Source organism: Chanodichthys erythropterus, chromosome 8 (genome assembly GCF_024489055.1).
Source record: "Chanodichthys erythropterus isolate Z2021 chromosome 8, ASM2448905v1, whole genome shotgun sequence".
NCBI classification, from domain to species: domain Eukaryota; kingdom Metazoa; phylum Chordata; class Actinopteri; order Cypriniformes; family Xenocyprididae; genus Chanodichthys; species Chanodichthys erythropterus.
This window is the reverse complement of record NC_090228.1, coordinates 11,468,373-11,487,715: the sequence shown is the minus strand read 5'-3', so window position 1 is coordinate 11,487,715 and position 19,343 is coordinate 11,468,373. Positions and strand designations below refer to the sequence as shown.

Genomic DNA, 19,343 nt, shown 5'->3' with positions numbered 1-19,343 from the left:
CACGGCTCTAAATCAGAGCACACAATCGGATGGCCACAGCTGGAGCTGCTCACGCTCAGGGAGAGCGGTGATGCACTCACCATATATCACAGATGAGAGGCCACTGTTCTCTGCTCAACATGTAGGACTGGCAGGGGAGTGCGTTGTGTTGTTGAGAGTGTCTGTGTGTCTTTTTTGAGGTTGAGTGTGTGAGTGAAGAGCTGACAGCCTCAGACTCAAATGAATGTTGTTGAAGGCTATGTCTCTTTGAGAGCGTGATGGCCATTGTATAAAAGCTGTGTGTACGTGACAGCTATGATATAGAAAGCCACTTTTCTTTGGTGTCTTTGAATTTGTGTACATGCTGCTTGCGTGTGAAAAAAGAACATGGAATGAAAACCATTGTGTGGTTTTCAAATGTTTTTGTTTTTTTCTGTTTTACAGATGAGGGGCCCTACACTAAACACTCCAATCCCTCCAGGCCACCAGATGGCGCTCTGGCCATTAGGAGACAGAGTATTCCAGGTACAAAGCACAATGTCGAACCTGTCGCTCTGTCAGTATGTTGTAAAATATGCTGGGTTTTATTTGAAGGTGTGGGATAGTCTGATGCTCGAAACTTAACCAAGATTGCAGTTTTGCAGGTGTACGATTATCGACAGAGAAAATAATTAGTTTTATGCACCTGCCCATGCAAATGTTTGCTAAAAATGCTTATCATGATGAAATTTTCTCATTTTATTGGTTTTAATGTGTTTATATATCTAGCTGCCATCATTTTCTGTTTTCATTTTAATTTATGTTTTAGTAATTTTTACTAGATTTTGGGTTGTAAATATTTCTATTTAGCTTTATTTATTTTTATTTCAGTTTTAGATTTAGTAAGTTTAGTACTTCAGCTTAAATGTATTTTCAGTTAGTTGCTTAAAGACAACATTTCTAATTTTCATTTAAGTTTTTTTGTTTTTTTATCTAATATTTATATTTTATAGCTTTATTTCAGTGAATGAAAACTATTTATAATAGTTTATTTTAATTAACAATAACACTGGTTGTTACTAACTTTACATTTCAGTATTACAAGTGGTTTTGTTTGTTTCGTTATTCTTTTTTAACAAGACTTTACTTATGTCATGATTATTAAAGCCTTCATACCTAGAGACTTCTGCTCAAAATCTTTAAATGAGTTGTCTAGACATGAAATTGTGAATGCAAATCACTTTCATCCCTCTACACTGTGAGTTAATCAGTCGCATATGCGACCACATTTCACGAGAGGTGACTAAAAATGTATTTTTATTAGCCAATGGCTAGTAAACTGTACGATTTCAGTCACCTGTAATTGACTTAAAGGCAAAAATTAAGTTTAGCGCAGATATTATTTCATTGCCTGCTGAGCTTTACGCACCGTTGCTTGGCTGAGAGCGCCGTCTGTTGATTTCTCTCACACATGCACTCAACGTGAGAGAAAGAGAGAGCACATGCAGGGCTGTCCCGATCGGACCAGTGCTGCTTTGTCATGAAAGTTTGTCATTTGCACATGTTTTTAAGCCTTTCCAATTTAAACATTCAAGCACAAGAAGACACAAAAGATAACTCACGCACGAGCTGTATGACAAGTTTTGTGTGCGCCCAGAAAGCCGTGTCTGACAGCACGCGAGTACACAATTGAGCTCTCTTTCACGTCTTGCGCTTAAATGTACAATTTCACACAAAATTGTCAAAATGCCAGTTTTGGCAAGTTTACTATAAACATAGTGGGTTTATGAATGTAAACAGTTAAGAAAGTAAACGGTGTGTAACCGTATATTGCTTTAGTCTTAAAGTGACAGCAGCCTAATATTCCTGCTGCTGTCTGTGTTTTTAATGTTAATCAAACAACTGTCTCATTGCAAAAAAATCACCCAATGCTCTTGACTGAATAACTTTTGTGACTTTAATAAGGATTAATCTATATTTAATTTGCACCTAATCTAGATCTAACTACTGCTAGATCTACCTAAAATGCACTTTTTATTTAATTGACAACTTTTTTATTGTTTATTTGTGCTATTGCTTGTAGTTTGATTATTTGACCGTTTACTTGACTTTAATAATGTTTGAAATTTAGATTTTATATTAGGGCTGACCAATATATCGCATGCGATTGTCACGCGCATTTCGTCAGTAAAGCCGGTTCCAGCCAATGGCAGCTTTAGTGTGTCCGTAGATGGTTGACTTTCTTTACAAAAATAATATTTTAGTTAAAATTTGATTTTAGCATTTGATTGGATAGCAAAGCCATTATTAATATCATAATCTTTTCAAAGAGGTGTGTACTGTGAAGATGCTAAAATATAATTAGTATTGATTTGACATCTTAACAACAAGGATGAGAATGTGCATCCCGAAGTTCAACTGGTAGTGTACATACATAATATGCCGATACATCAATTGAACTACGACCAGTTTTCCGGCTATGTGACAAGATGAACAAATTGCTTGCAGTACTCACTTATGTTCATTTATGACTCGTTACAGAAACCCAGCGCCCCTTTTGTGTTAGTTGAGATTCGTTTTGAAGCGGTACTCGTTTCTATGCTAGAGGTAAAAAAAAATGTCTCGGAGGGTGTTGAAATAAATTCCCTGTATAATCTCTCAGTTCAGAGCTCTAAGCACATCAAACCCATCTTCAGAAGAGGTTAGCGTTTAGCATGACGGCTTTGGGGCCTCGTGCCCACGTTCTGATGTAGCTTCACGCCGTAGGCACAGGGCTCTTTGGACTGCCGTATTAAACCATCCATCTGAAGACAGATTATGCGCAGGCTGCGATGCTCCTGCTGAGCTCGGTGTGATGGTTTTGCGGGTGAACGTATTAGAGATGGTGGCACGTCTCATAAAGGTTCTGTCAAGAGTGGGATTAGAACTATTGTCACAAAGTACTTCACGTACATCAGACGTAGAATAAGGCTGAAGGGATGCGACTGAATATTGTAAGGAGAATTTTTGTTTTGTTCCAGATTTGCTTGATTGTCCGTTCTTGACTTGCTCAAGGCCTGAGCTTTATGTAACTACACAATTACTCACTATAAAATTTTCAAGAGAAACCAATGATATTCTTTGGTGCACTCTTTTTAATGGCTTTAAGATGTCCATTCACATTGTCTTTAAATGATTTAGTATTCCAGACATGCTGAATATGAGCCATTTATTTTGATCATTCTAGCACTACATGTGCTACGTGTGTCTTGTTTTACTGAGAAAGAATTAATGCCAATGAGGTGTTTATGATTAAAAATCAAATTCAATTAAATGAAATCTATTAAAATGTAAAAGACTGACTGCAATGTGAAGAACTCTGGTTCAGTAGAGCAGAGTGGCTTTGGAGAGACGAGAAGAATGAGAAAATGGTTTCCTTGCTTAGACTCTCCAAAGACCATAAATGTAATGTTAAGTGTAGATATCCTGAATTTTTTAAGTGTTGGCTTTAAAAATATATGCTGGAGTGATGGGAAATGAATTCATGTTGTGACTGATGATGAACCCTCAACCTAAAACTATCATGAATTCACTGCTTCCCTTGAAAATTTGGATTCGGTTCTTGAATTTGAATTGTGCAAACATGATGCAGATTTGTAATTCAATCTAATGAAATATGTGAATAAATGTATATATCTGCTGGAAGTAAAGGTTTTTATTTTTATGAATTACCCATAATCCCATGTTATCATACACTACTAGTCTATAGTTTGAGGTGGATAAGATTTTCTTTTTTTTCGTCCTCCAAGGCTGCATTTATTTGATCAAAAATAAAGTGAAACAACAATATTGTGAAATAATATTTAAATTTAAAATAACGGTTTTTAAGTCCCCTTGTGGTGAAAATCAAGTTTTTAATGTTGTTCATACGACTGTGGTGTTTTTAATATGCTTTAAGACAAACCATGTGCAAATTCATAAGTCAACACCAATGCTGAGTATGTTCTCTTTAAAACTGCAGTGATCTAAAGAAAACGCGGTTTGAAAATCGCTGGTGTTTCTGACATTACAAATTATCTTGTAATATTTTGTAAGATTATAAATGCCCTTACTGCAGAATTTGAGCAATTTTTGTGTCCTTGCTGAATAAAAGTAAAAATTTCTTTTAAAAAAATGTTGTCCCCAAACTTTGGAAAAGTTGTTCAGTACAGGCACCATATATTGCTGTTTTTGCTGTTTTAATTAATTTTTCATTTTTAATGTCAAATTTACAACATTTTTTTGTATTGTTTTGTTGTTGTTGTTAACATTACTGATAATTGCTTTGTAGCGTTTGTGTTGGAGTAAAGACATTCCTCTTGAGTAACTGTATTGGATTTCCCTGAATTGTAAATTTGTCTCATTAGAATTCAAATTACAGTTCAACATCGTCAAGAAATTCAATTCTTCTTTCCAGTTAATAAACTGAAAGTGAGCCAAAGATTACATTCAGAATCTTTCCCAAACCTGCTAGTGAAAATCAGAAGCAAAACATAAAGATAGCTTGGCTAGAAAAGCATGATGACTTCATTTCAGATTCAACTAGTATCCTCCTTCTCTCCAAGATTATATCTCTGTTTATGAGCCTCAAAACACTGCAAAATAAAGCTGAGAATTGCTAGTCTATCCGCTCTTGCACCGCCACCGATCTCTCAGCACATTTAAATCTCCTTGATTAGTTCTCTGCGTTGTTATTAATATGGATGAGGGGATTAGCAAATTGTTACCTGAAATTTTGCAAATGAATCCACCGGGGGTCGTGTTCTCTAACTGCTTATAATCACAATATGTTTTAAGCAACGTACAGGGGAGCCGAGGCCTGCAGTGCAGGAGTGTCCCAAAGCTCATTGGGCTGCTGGTGAAGAGATACAAACGCATCATTCATGTATAACCTCAATTTCCTACTACAACACTAGCTCACGCTTACCCTGGATACACGTCCCCTGGCATGCACATTTCTTTTTAAATGCCATGTTAGCATTCATTGGGCAGGCACGGAATGAGTGAGAGAGACGGGCTGCTGACAGATGAGCTAGCCGTGGATGGCATTGGGCGCTGGCGTGCAAGCTGAAAATGTTGTTGCATCAAAGTGATTCAGCACTTTCAGAGCCTCACATAATGCAGGGTGCAGCTGCAGAGGCGTCTATTAATTTCGCCTGAGGTCTGTTATCAAGCTGTCGGAGGTGTGAAAGTTTAATGGAGGTTGTGGTTCATTTTAAGGGCTGTTTGTGGTGCTTTCTTGTGAGTAGAATTTCTTTGGGAAGTTTAGGCTGTTTTTGTTGTTGGGTGTTTCTTCAACTTCAGACACTTTTATGTTCCTTTGGTTGTTTATTATTAAAAGTAGCGGAAGGTCGCATTAAAACTGTTTTAGAAACCTTTGGAAACACACTGCTACTTTTTCACAAATGCCTTTTATGTATTTTTTATTACCTACACTACACCAGTACTTTCAATCTGATATTAACAAAATACATTATAAAAATAGAAAAAACTATAATGATGTAAATAAAGAATTGAATAAAGTACATGTTCAATATTTACTGTGTGAAAGATATTTCTGTCATGACAACTCTGAGTGTTTGGCATGGCAATGAATATGACAACGTTGATATATTTGGTCTTGGTGGAATAGATCTGCAACGCTGCTGCCGCTGCAGAGTAAGTACGGGAATTTCTACTGCCAATACATACATGACACACTGCTGTGAGCAAATAAGACATGTTGCTGCTGTACAATATAGCGTACGTGAACCCGTAGCAGATCTATGCAGCTGGAGCTGGGGAAGGTGGAGGGTTTCTGAAAGCGTGCTGCACTGCTAAGGCAAATGCCGCCAAGTATTTAAAGGTTGAGCAGTGAGCTCATTGGCTACTGATACAGCAGGAACCAATCAGCTGTGCCCTATAGATAATGACACAGAACTTATTTGTATATGATAAAAAGGTTTTTTAAAATGTTTTGAAAGAAACCACTTAGTCTCACCAAGGCTGCATTTATTTGATCAAAAACAGAGTAAAAACAGCAATATTGTGAAATGTAAAATAGCTTTTCTATATTTTGGGCCCGAGCACCGATGGTGTGAGGACCCCTATTGTAATTGCTCAGTCAATTATTTTTCTTCTCCGAAATGAATCACATTTTTGAGGGCCTAAACATGCTCGAAAACTTTGTATATACATCAGAAGTGGTGAAAATTTACGTCTGATATGAGTTTTAGAATTAGGTGTGGCAAAATGGCTTGATAGCGCCACCTACAAAATTTCAATTAAGCACCATTAGTGCTACGTTTCACGTACAAATATGAAGTTCGATAGATATGTAACAGCCAAATACCTACAAAAAAGTCCCTGGGTGCAAAATCTGAAAACCCAACAGCAAGTGAGATATTTTGAAATGTCTCTGAAAAATTTTTGCAGTTTTTGCAATTTCGATGTTGTACTTTAACGACATTATATTGTGAAGATCTTGAGTTTTCACCAAAGGGCGTGTCGGTGGCGGCCTGACAAAGTTCGATGTTTTGCCATGAAAAAGGAAGTTGTTGTAACTCAGGCATACAATGTCGTTTTATAAGAGTCTTAGCCTGAAGACATCTACATGGCAATATTCAGTTACAGTCATAGCGCCACCTGCGGGCAACAGGAAATGTCTTGTTTTACACTGTGATTAACTCCTCCTAGAGATTTAACCAGATCAACATCATATTTGGTCAGTCTAATCTAAAGGCCTTAGCGATATTTAATTGCGAAGATCTTGAGTTTTCGTCGAATGGCATGTTCGTGGCGGTCTGACAAAGTCTGATGTTTCGCCATGAAAGAGGAAGCTGCTGTAACTCAGGCATACAATGTCCGATCTGCCCCAAACTTCACATGTGTGATAAGAGTCCTGGCTTAAAGACATCTATATGCCAATATTCAGTTAGTAATAGCGCCACCTGCTGGCAACAGGAAATGGCATGCTTTGCACTGTAATTAACTCCCAGAAACATATTTCAATATGCCATGATATACCAAACATGCTAGAAACATGTTAAATCATGCAACACTTGGCTAAGTGCTAATTTATGCGATTAACGTCACGAAACAGGAAGTTGTTGTAACTCAGGCATACAATGCCTAATCTGCTCCAAACTTCATGTTTGATAATAGTCCTGGCCTGAAGACATCAACATGGCAGTATTGAGTTACAGTCAAAGCGCCACCTGTTGGCAGCTGGAAGTGTGGCACTTTTAATAAAAAAATGTTCCTGTATTTACTGGCATACATGCATGTCGCCCACTATTCACTGTTTTCCTAAGGCCACTGGGTGGCATTGAGCCTGGGTGTGAGGGCCCTTTCATCGCTGCCTGCAGCTTTAATTTAAAATGTAATTTATGTATGATCATTCTGATATGCTAATTTAATGCTCAAGAAAAATTTCTTATCATTATTGAAAGCAGATCTACCCTACAAAGGCAAAAGACAGTACCTTCATTTTTGGTCGAAAATTTGGTCGATATTTTTTGGGACATTCAAGAACTCTTTTATCATGTGGATGTTTTTTGAGAAAATAATGGGTCGTCTTAACAGTAACTTCCAAAAGCCCAGGAGAGACCAAGGCAGAACATCGTAACACCAGTTGCTGCTCTTTGCCGTTGTTTTGGAACACTCAAATTGAGTTAGGATACTCTGCTATTGTTTAGCCATTGTTTAAGTTACTGTGCCGGCCTAGAGTTAGGGTTTTCTGCCTTTGTTTTACTGTCTCAATTATGGTGTAGCCTCTGTCACATCTGTCACTGAAGCACTTCTGACACAATCGATACCTGAATAAAAGTGTAGGTAAAACAAAGAGTTGAGTTGGTTGTTTTTACTAATAGCATTTAAGGATGGCCCATTGCTCTTGAAGGAAAATGATGGTTGAGATGGCTTTGAAACGGACATCAAGGACAAGGTAAGAAGTTGAGTAACACAAAAGATGCATTAAACGAACAAATTAGATTGCAATTTACTTCATTTACCTAGCAGCCTATAGCATAAATAGGCTAGGCAGCTATCCAATGAGGCTACCAAACTGCTCTATATAACAAAATCATCCAAAATAAATGCCACGATCACTAGACTTTATACAAGTGTTACTATAATGATTTTGTAAATGGTAATCGGAAACCAAATATTGATAATGTGGAAGTTACTGCCATTTGCCTTTGCAAATATGTATATTGTTGTACATTATAACCTACTGAGTGTGTGAACATGATTAAGAGTAGCTCTTACATATTGTCGCTTTTAAAGAAACCCCTCTTAAAATACCCTACCTAAGCAAGGTGTTTCTCTGAGGGTTTAAAACTGTATGTCAGAAGCGGATGAGTAAAGAGATTGCGGGCAGATGTGCGGGCTAGCACTTCATACCTCAGCGCGCCTGTGCAAAATCTTCGTGATAAATGCTCTGAAACTTTTTTTCTCCCAGAAGACCCTGTTTGGCGCAGGAGCCAACAGATAGTGTTTTTCATTTGCCTGTGTGTGTTTTGTCCTCCTGTGGAGAGGACAGCCCTGCATACAAACAAGTAAAAGCAGGTTTTTGTGAATTCAGACAGGAATTTAGCCCTTTAAATAATAAATGACACATAATTAATCCTATTATTGTAGTTCTTCTTGATTGTGGCATGGTGAGGTAAAAGGAGTACTTATTGTGGCGTTTTTCCACCATTTTGAGTGTCTCTAAATCGTCTCTGTATGGGAATATTGATCTCTCTCTCTCTCACATACAACTTCAAAATGGTGTGTCCAGCAGAAGAAAAAAACATAGAAGAACCATTGTCAATTTACTGCACTGAATAGAGTTTGATAACACACACAAAAAGGAGTTGCGTGTCTTGATGTAATAGTCTGCATGATTGAACACCATCAAAGAGAGCCATTATTCAAACACAAGATCGTTTATTCTCAGATTGCAAATATATTCAATTATTAATTTGATTAGTTGCAGTTGATAATTTTTCTTCCCTTTGAAGACACGCTTTAGAAATTGTGTAATGAGTTCGCACTTGAATTGAATATTTATTTTTGTCTGTGTTGCAATTTAAGTAATTGAAGCAATTGTTTCTAAATATGTTTGTTTTTATATCCCGTGAATGTTTGCTAGCATGAACCATTAGTCATGCCTGGTTCCATATTGAATTATGGCCCAATTTGTCATTTTGACTGCTAAAGTTTCAATGGTGGAAAGCCAATTCAGTGCTAAGCCCACCTGCTGGTACGCCTACAGCCTTCATTGAGAGTTAAACCGTGAACTGACAGTGGGCATTTAACCAAATGTTTTCATTACACCTCCGAGCAATGTTACAGAGGAAATAAATCTCCATTCTGCACCTTACTGCTGTCCCAGTCTGAGCTTCCCATAGAAAATGCAGCATTTCCCTAAATATGGTATGTGGTTCTCAAATGGTGGCTCTTTACTGTATAAACAATGCTAAATGCTAATAATCAAATGCATATTCAGTTATTCACATATAATTAGGACAGGGACTATCAGTTTTTAAAAGGGAGGAGAAAATGTATATTTTATTGTTGATGTCAAAGGTTGTGCATCCAGTCAAGCTCTACGATATTTGATATTTGATTTAAAATTCTACACAAACTCCATTTTAAATGGAAAAAGTGAATTCAGGCATCAAAACATTATAATGCACAGTATGAAAATGGGCACACTTGATATTTGCGAAAGATTACATTTAACCGTGTTATTAAATTATTATAGTTTTTAAAAAGTAATTTTAAGTGAGCATTAGATGATGACAAAGGGTTAATATAAATGTAAAAATAAAGCAACTGAGCATGTCAGAATTAAATATACAATATCTGCCAATACCATTACATAAAAAAAAATATCTATTATATACACTGTAAAAAAATAAATAAATAAATAAATAAAACAAATCCATTAAAAAGTGGATAATGTACTGGCAGTAAATTACCAGGACATTATCCAGTAATGAAGTTCAAAATTCAAAATGCAGGTAAAACACCTGTCAAATTAATACAGTACATTGTGCCCTATTTTTACATATTTAGAGTGTGTGTGTATATGTGTGTGTATGTGTGTATATATATATATATATATATATATATATATATATATATATATATATATACAGTATATTCTTGTTCAGTGCTAAATAACTATGGATATTGTTGGACATTGTTGCAATATATGGTAATATTAATGCTTTTTTTTTAATTCTTTAAAATGTTATTATTAAAATTATTAAGGACTTTTAAAGATCCTTACTTTTTTTAAGATACGTTTTTTTGTTTACTTTTGAACGATAAATGATACTTTTTTCGGTCGCCTCTTGGTCCTGAAGAAAAACCAGTTTTTGTTTTGTTTGGATTTCTCTGTGTGTAATCTATCAAGCTTGCTATCTAGATCAGTCTGCGATTGCAGATTAACATTTCCTGTCACAGCTTGAAATAGTGATAACTTCTTTAACCTCTGTGTGCCTCAGCTGGCAGAGAAGATGTCTATATCTTGCTCTCTCCGTCATACACTCCATCTGTACTTTTATCTCCTGCTTTGTATCATTCTTGCAGATGCTGTCTCAAGCTCTATCTTTCTGTCTCTCTCCCTCAATACCTGTCTGATGGGCACAACATTCGATCCCACCACCGAAATCTGTCGGCTTTGAGAAAGCTGATGGCCAATCTCATCACTGTGGCAACATGGCAAGGCAACACTAGCTCTGTCTGCCTCATTCAAAGAGGAAAGGTGGGAAAGAGGACATGGAATGAAATGAGAGACCACGAGTAATGGGATCAACTTATCAACTTCCACACCTGTCCCAGTGTAGCCCTCAAAGCACAACTCATTAGATCCCAGCGGCCCTTTTCCTCGCTCAGGGCCGTGATATTAAGCTGAACCCTCTGTGAACTGAGAGAACCATGTTTTCCCCAGACAGCTTAAGACTGAGCTTGTAATATGACCATGGCATACTGTGACACAAATTGTTTGGATATTGAATGACCCCTCACAAAATGCACAAAGGATGCTGCCAAGTTTGGCTTGGATTGTGATTATGTAAAACGGGTCCATAAGACATTTCACAATCAGAGCTATGAAATGAAATTCATACATATTTTTAATTAATTATATTTATAAAGTCATGTGAACAAAAAATGACACCCTATTGAATTCCCATGTTTTCCATATCAGGACAGGAGTGTCTGTTCACACTTAGTGCAAATAGTGTCCCTTGTTGGCAAACGCTATTTACACTAGCTCCGCCCACCAATGTATGGTTGAGTTTTAAAAAAGATGCGTCTTCAGTGTTGCAGCAGTAGTGAGTAAGGCTCACAGACCAGGCTTTAAACGCGATCGACATGGGTTCGAATCTGCCTTTTGCCGAACTTGCATTTATTTTCAATAAAAATTAAAATAATGTTCTAAAAGTGGAAATAAACTGCGAACAAGTGTTTAATAACATTAAAAGTGTTTATTGGGTAGGGTTAGGAGAAGGTGTAGGGAGGGGTTTTATTCTCCCAATAAGGCAGCATCCACTTAATTTTAATAAGTATAATCATTTAAACACTATGATATTATTGTATCCTGTTAATGTACAAAAATACTGAAGTGCAAATAGTATCTGCCAATATAAATTATAGATAGCATCTAATTACTATTTACTCTTATTGCAAAGAACTGATACTTTTACATAGTGTAAATAGAATACATATATTTTCACCTAGTGTTAAAAGCATATCGCTAAGAGAATGCTGCTATTTTCACTTAGTGTAAATATTTGCTGCCTAATAAAAATTCATCTGGTCCTTGGCAGGTCTTAAAATTTGGAAAATAAAACCTCATAATGAACAACAACACATGACGTATCACACCGTGTCATTATTTATTTAACAAAAATAAAGCCAAAATGGAAAAGCCATGGGTTACAAACTAAAGACATCCTATGATTGAGTTGCTTGTAGATCCACTTGTAGCAGCAATAACTTGAAGTAATCATTTCTGTATCACATTATCAGTCTCTCCCATCGTTCTGGAAGAATTTTGGCCCATTCTTCTTTACAAAGTTGCTCCAGGTTTGTGGGCATTTGTCTATGCACAGCTCTTGCCACAGCATTTCAGTCAGGTTGAGGTCTGGACCATTGCAACAGCTTAATTATTTTCTTTTTCAGCCATTCTGCTGTAGATTTGCTGGTGTTCTTGTGATCATTGTCTTGTTGCATGACCCAATTTTGACCAAGCTTTAGCTATCTGACAGATGGCCTCACATCTGACTCTTGAATACTTTGGTACACAGAGTAGTTCATCGACTCATTGACTGTGAGGTGACCAGGTCATGTGGCTACAATACAAGCCCAAAATCATCACCACTCCACCAGCATGCTTGACTTTTGGTATGAGGTGTTTGTGCTGCTATGCTCTTATGGTTTTCATCAAACATGGCGCTGTGCATTATGGCCGAACATCTCCACTTTGGTTTTGTCTGTCCAAAGGACTTTGTTCTAGAAGTCTTATGGTTTGTTCAGATGCAACCTAAGCCATGCTGCCATGTTCTTTTTAGAGAGAAGAGTCTTTCTCCTGGCAATCCTTCCAAATATGCCATACTTGTCTGTCTTCAACATTTAAAGGATTATTTCACTTCAGAATTGAAATTTCCTGATAATTTACTCACCCTCATGTCATCCAAGATGTTTATGTCTTTCTTTCTTCAGTCAAAAAGAAGAGTAAAGGTTTTTGAGAAAACATTCAAGGATTTTTTTTTCCATATAGTGGACTTCAGTGGGGTACAACGGGTTCAAAGGGCTCTACATGATCCCAGCCAAGGAATAAGGGTCTTGTCTAGCGAAACGATTAGCCATTTTCTAAAAAGAAACCACAATATATACATGACTGTATATATTGCGTGTGTTTGTGTGTATACAGACATTATATATGTTATGTTTCCTTTGACATTATGTGTGTGTTAGATAACGACAATCTGTAAAAACAGTAACACTGTTAAATATAATAGTAGGCCTATTTTTCATACTGTACATTTGTGATGTCTAAACTCACTTGTGGCATTTTGAACTATTTATTTGACAAATTATTTAATTTAATACAAGCTGTTTATTGGTTATCAGCCTTAAGAAAATGCTTGCCAATATCGGTATATCTCTATTATAGTATTTGCCTAGAATGTTTAAATATTTGCTATATTTGTTTTCTCTGTTCAGTTTTCTTTTCAGGTTAATTGTCATGTCAGAACATCTATTTTAAGAGAATATTATGGAACGTTGCATGTATTTGTGTTCACAAACTTGCATAAAGTATGTTTCTGCCCTCTGAAGGCATGTTATGTCAGCCATATAACATTTATTTCCCTGTCTTCCACATGTAAAGGGAGTTAATTTAATGCTGTCACAAACCTCAGAAAGACCCATAATTTATTCCTCATCCGAATGAGAGGAGAGAAATGACAGCAACATTTATAATTTGTCCCACTGTAATTTTTCGCTGTCAGGCGAATCCCCAGAAGTGCAAAGTTCTTTTTAATCAAATTATTTGATGAAAGCTGAAGGCAAATTGAGCAGTTCTTTTACAATTAATTATCAAAAGACTGGCACACAACACGAAGCTTGTTATAGATTGAACTCCAGTTTGAATATTGATTCACATTTTTCTCACAATGTTTTGCCTCTATCACTCTCGAACACACACAATCACAGACACTAAATTATTCAGCAGTTCCTTTTGGCACATTTTAAGTCTGATTTCTCTTTTAATTACTTTGCTGTCTTTGATATATCAGCATGTTTGCACTGCAAGCTCCCTGCTTGGCTCCATAGGCTTGACTGGAGATTCAGGTTCAGGCCAGATATTGAGATCCATGCTAACCTCCCTCTGTCCCGGGTCATGTTTCGACATAGCTCCCTTCCCATGTCCGTATGACAGCGGTATCGATCGGAGGCAGAGTGCAATGTCAAATCTGTTTCTTCCTTACTGAGGTTACTGCGCTGGTGATTTGCATGCAAAGGGAATCGGAGCAGTTATGGATTTTAAGGCAAAGCAAAGCTGATGGATTCGTAATAGATATACAGATCTCATGATTTCATTATCAATGCAGAAAATGTTCACCATGAAGTTTGTGAAAGCTGACTTAACAGGTGCATGCTCTAATAGTCGTACTCAAGACCGATAGCAAGAAATGTGAATTTTGAACACTCAGGTAGATGAATCAAGTTCTGTTTGTACTTATTTTAATTGGCTGTTCCAGCGATTCTTATCTTTTTTTTCAGTGCTCTCACAGCACAAACTCTTTAAAATGCACCTCAATCAATGTACCACTCAACATGACACTGTAACAAATCACAAAATTATAAATGATGCCTCATTTTGGCATAATTGCATACAATTACTGGACTTGGATTACTGGATTGGTGTGAAATGTTTTCAAGTTCAAAATCAAGTCACGCAATTAATGTGCTTTCATGTTTCATCACTGCTGTCATTTCCGAGTAGTTTTACCCATCAATAGTGTTTACCCAGAATATTTATGAAACATTTTTGTTGTTAAAGAAGAGTAAGTGTAGCCTTTGAGCACTAAAAAAGGCTCTTTTTGTACCCAGTGTTCCGTTATTGCGTCCTCCTGCAGTGAAATGTTCAGCAACTCCGTTCTGTCTACAGCCTCAAGGGGGTTTGGAGCTTCGTCTCCCCGCACTCTCTATCCTGCGGTACCCGCCAAGGGAAGACATAGTGAGAGAGGAAAGGAAAGTGAAGGAACGCATATAAATCCGTCTTTTCCTTCCTCCAGTAAGGAGAGAGTGATTACAAATGCTTTATTTTGATTTCTTCTCCAGTTTAGACAGCTGATGGAGTAGTGATGGTAGGGCGTGAGACAGGGAGCGCCCTGCTTGCACAGATATGCAGTATTCTTAATGTGACTTTGACAATCCTACTGAGAGATTGAATGACAGCCAGTCGATAGGGGAGCGACGCGTCTGGCTGACCAGCAATATCTGTGCAAGCCAGCGAGAGAGACGGCAAATAAAAGACAAAATGGGAGACGGAAGACAAAAATTGGATTGAAAATGGGGGGAAAATCCCAGTTAAGCTAATTATAACTATGAACCTTAAACCATATATATATATATATATATATATATATATATATATATATATATATATATATATACACAACTATAATCAAAAGTTATTCATTCATTTATATATACTTATATATTTTTTTTTATTTTATGAATTAATTTAAATTCATTGTGATTATTATTTATATATTTATTTTATATTATTATTTTTGTTTATATTTACTATCCAAATATTTCATTTATAATATAAATATAATTTTACCAAGCGAGGATGTCCCCAGATGACATCAAAGCCAGTTTTTGACAGTTTTAGCTCACCTCTGGGGACAGTTGTGTCCTCCAACTATAGCTAAGCACACACACACACACACACTGAGCACTCTGGAGTGTATAACTAATTACCAGCTGATGTAGAACAACAGAGAGAGAGAGAGATAAAGAGAGAGTGAGAGAGGGCCAGGCCGGGACGCCTGATCACAGTCATTTAGAGGAGAGAGGGGTATGGCAGCGGCTGGCCTCCTTTGCTCCTGTAACCCTCTCATCTCCTGTCTCTGCTCTTCCTCTCCCACCTCCCCCAATGACCCTCCTTCACATCCCTCCTTTTGCTCCACAGATGAGTTTAAGGGCACGAGCACCGTGGAGCTGATCAAAAAGGAAGGCACCACCCTCGGCCTGACAGTATCCGGTGGCATCGACAAAGACGGAAAGCCCCGCGTCTCCAACCTGCGCCAGGGCGGCATCGCTGCCAGGTCAGTATTAGCAAAACATTTGTAGGTTCATTTTGCGAAACACTGCGGCACTTTCAAAATATTGCTGTGTTTTCAAGATGTCCGACATATCTGACTCGGAAGTTGGGAAACATTTTTGGAAACAGTAATTAGTGCTTGCTAAGACTATTGTTGTTGATAAGGTTAGGACTTGAACATACCCATAACTTTGGACTATTTGGACTGTAACTCTTGCTTTGAACATGAATGACACCTAAAAACTTGCAATTACGCTTAAAATCTTGAGGAAAAAAAATACTTCCTCAGAATTTCATTGAAAAAGGACGAAATGTCGAATGACGAAAATGTCATATCATATATATATATATATATATATTTGGGTTGGACTCTAAGGCACCTAGCAACTACCCAGAACACCCTAGCAAACAAATATACATGCATACATACATGTTTGTTTGTTTGTTTGTTTGTTTATGATTGTATATATTATAAATTTATTTTATACATTTATATTATGATACATATTTTATTATATATCATAAATAATAATAATCTTTATTCGTAATATTGTATTCATCTATATTAATAGATTTATGTGTATATATGTATACATATATAGATTTATGTATATATGTGTATATATATAAAATTAAAATAATGAATATATAAATGAATCAAAAAAATTATAGAAATAAATTTTAAATTAATAAATATAACCTATATATATATATATATATATATATATATATATATATATATATATATATATATATATATATATATATATATATATATATATATATTTTATATTTATTATTATAATATTTATTTTTATAATTTTTTATTCATTTATATATTCATTATTTTAATTGTTTTATTTATTTTTTAAATTATTATTATTATTATTTTTTTATTATTCCTTAGACTTACATGTGAAAGAGAGACTCAAGCCATATCTAGGGACCAAAATATCATACATTTTGTGTGGACTTCTCTAAGGCAGTGTTTCCCAACCCTGTTCCTGGAGGCACATCAACAGTACACATTTTTGAACTCTTCCTAATCAAAAACACCTGATCCAACTCATCAGCACATTGGTAGAGACTCCAAGACCAGAAATATATGGGTCAGATAAAGAAGACAATCAAAATATGCACAGCCACCCAGAACACCCTAGCAACCACATATCACTGGGTTAAAAACAACTAGAATACGCTAGCATTTGTATACTGTAGCAATGCCCTAGTTATCACCCACATTAGCATCGTTGTGGCTAGTTTTGTATAGCTAGCAATCACATATCCTTTGGAAAATGTAAGAAACGACTTTCAATTCAGGTTTGTTGATGCTAGTTGGTGCGAAAATTCACCTTCAAGGCTTTGTGTTGTCAGATTTTTGTTTTCTTTTGGTGTTTATGCTAATGATTTTTGCTAAGACGGCGTCAATAGATGGGCCCTGAGAGATCAGTGTGTTCATAGTCTGTTGTGCTGGAACATTTTCTAAGAAGTGTGTGTGTGTGTGTGCTCATTGTTTTATCTGTAAACACTGTGCGTGCATGTGTGTGTGTGTGTGTCTGTATGAATAAGGTAGACAGAATCTTTTAATCAATACTGCATAAGCCAGAACTCTTCTCCCATTTCCCTATTGGCTCTCAGGGATGGCAGACGGCCTACTGTTCGCTAGCGTGTCAGACCTCCCTATAAACACACACACACAATTCTCAAAGAATAGATCCATATTCAGATCCCAGGACAAACACTGCACATGCCGTATAGTAAATTGCACACGTTTTAAACCCTCTCCTACAAAGTCACAGATACGTTTCTTCTGCAAATCAATTGTTCGTCTTTAAATGTTTCGCTGCACATCAAGTCTTGTATCTTATTACCACAGAGACACTTGCCTTGATAATTTTACTCGAGCTGAAATAAACTGCCTAACATCACACTCGCTCTTCCTAAATCTGTTGACAATCAGGCCGCCTTGTAAAATGCGAGAGCTTTTACTGCGTGTATGTGTGTCAGTGAAAGATCGAGATGGAGACTGGAGCAGCCTGTCTTGATCTCACTAGATGCTTCCTTAGAACAAAGTGTTCCCTTCATGTGCTCAGATCAGCTATCAAAGCGCCTCAGTGCTCGACCTGACTCCTTCTCTGCCTTATTTTCTGCCTTTCTTTATTTTTTCTCTTTCTTTGTTCACCCTTTTCTCTTCTCCTGTCTATTTACTGCCTATTTTATGTTCTTTCTTCCTTCTTTCGGTTATGCAATTTCCTCCTCTCACATTTTCTTCAGCAAATGTACATTGGTCTGTTTCTTTGCAGGAGTGACCAGTTGAATGTAGGGGACTACATAAAATCTGTAAACGGAATCAACTTGACAAAGTTTCGTCATGATGAGATCATCAGTCTGTTGAAGAATGTTGGGGAGAGAGTCGTCCTGGAGGTCGAGTACGAGCTACCGCCTGTCTGTGAGTGATATTATTAAGTCAACGTTATTACTTAAAGGGTTAGTTCACCCAAAAATGAAAATTGTGTCATTAATGACTCACCCTCATGTCGTTCCAAACCCGTCAGACCTTCGTTCATCTTCGGAATACAGTTTAAGATATTTTAGATTTAGTCCGAGAGCTTTCTGTCCCTCCATTGAAAGTGTATGTACGGTATACTGTCCATGTCCAGAAAGGTAATAAAAACATCATTAAAGTAGTCCATGTGACATCAGTGGGTTAGTTAGAAGTTTTTGAAGCATCGAAAATACATTTTGGTCCAAAAATAACAAAAACTACGACTTTATTCAGCATTGTCTTCTCTTCCGGGTCTGTTGTCAATCCGGGTTCACGACTCCGCAGTGACGCTGCTGACACTATCCGGTGCGCCCGAGTCTGAGGGAGACGCACGCTGTATTCAAGCTATTCTACATTGTTTGTATTTTGGTATTGCTATATTTTTTAAAATGGTGCATAAGTGTGCATGTCGCAGATGTCCTAATCACCAAAAACAACGAAAGGATGAAAGGATTCAATGCAGTCAATTCAATGGAAAGGATTCCGGAAGAGAAGACAATGCTGAATAAAGTCGTAGTTTTTGATATTTTTGGACCAAAATGTATTTTCGATGCTTCAAAAACTTCTAACTAACCCACTGATGTCACATGGACTACTTTGATGATGTTTTTATTACCTTTCTGTACATGGACAGTATACCGTACATACATTTTCAAAGGAGGGACCGAAAGCTCTCAGACTAAATCTAAAATATCTTAAACTGTGTTCTGAAGATGAACGGAGGTCTTACGGGTTTGGAACGACATGAGGGTGAGTCATTAATGACATAATGTTTTGGGTGAACTAACCCTTTAAAATAGCACAGCTGGAATACTTCAATAGAATAGAATAGAATAGAATAGAATAGAATAGAATAGAATAGAATAGAATAGAATATATAGCATTAAAGGGATAGTTCTCCCAAAAATTATCCCATGATTTACTCACCCTCAAGCCATTCTTGTTGTATATGTCTATCTTCTTTCAGATGAACACAATCGGAGATTTACAAATATCCTTGTTCTT

At 36.7% G+C, this 19,343-nt stretch overlaps 1 protein-coding gene across 8 annotated transcripts in view; it reads left to right on the top strand.

The window, feature by feature from the left end:
• grip1 (glutamate receptor interacting protein 1) overlaps positions 1-19,343 on the top strand; it is a 297,915-nt gene that overhangs the window by 198,281 nt on the left and 80,291 nt on the right. For all 8 annotated transcript variants that reach the window (XM_067390984.1, XM_067390986.1, XM_067390988.1 and 5 more), the window contains exons 2-4: positions 424-504; positions 15,662-15,797; positions 18,097-18,242. In XM_067390984.1, the coding sequence (XP_067247085.1) occupies positions 424-504; positions 15,662-15,797; positions 18,097-18,242 (363 nt within the window). The remainder of the gene's footprint in view (positions 1-423; positions 505-15,661; positions 15,798-18,096; positions 18,243-19,343) is intronic.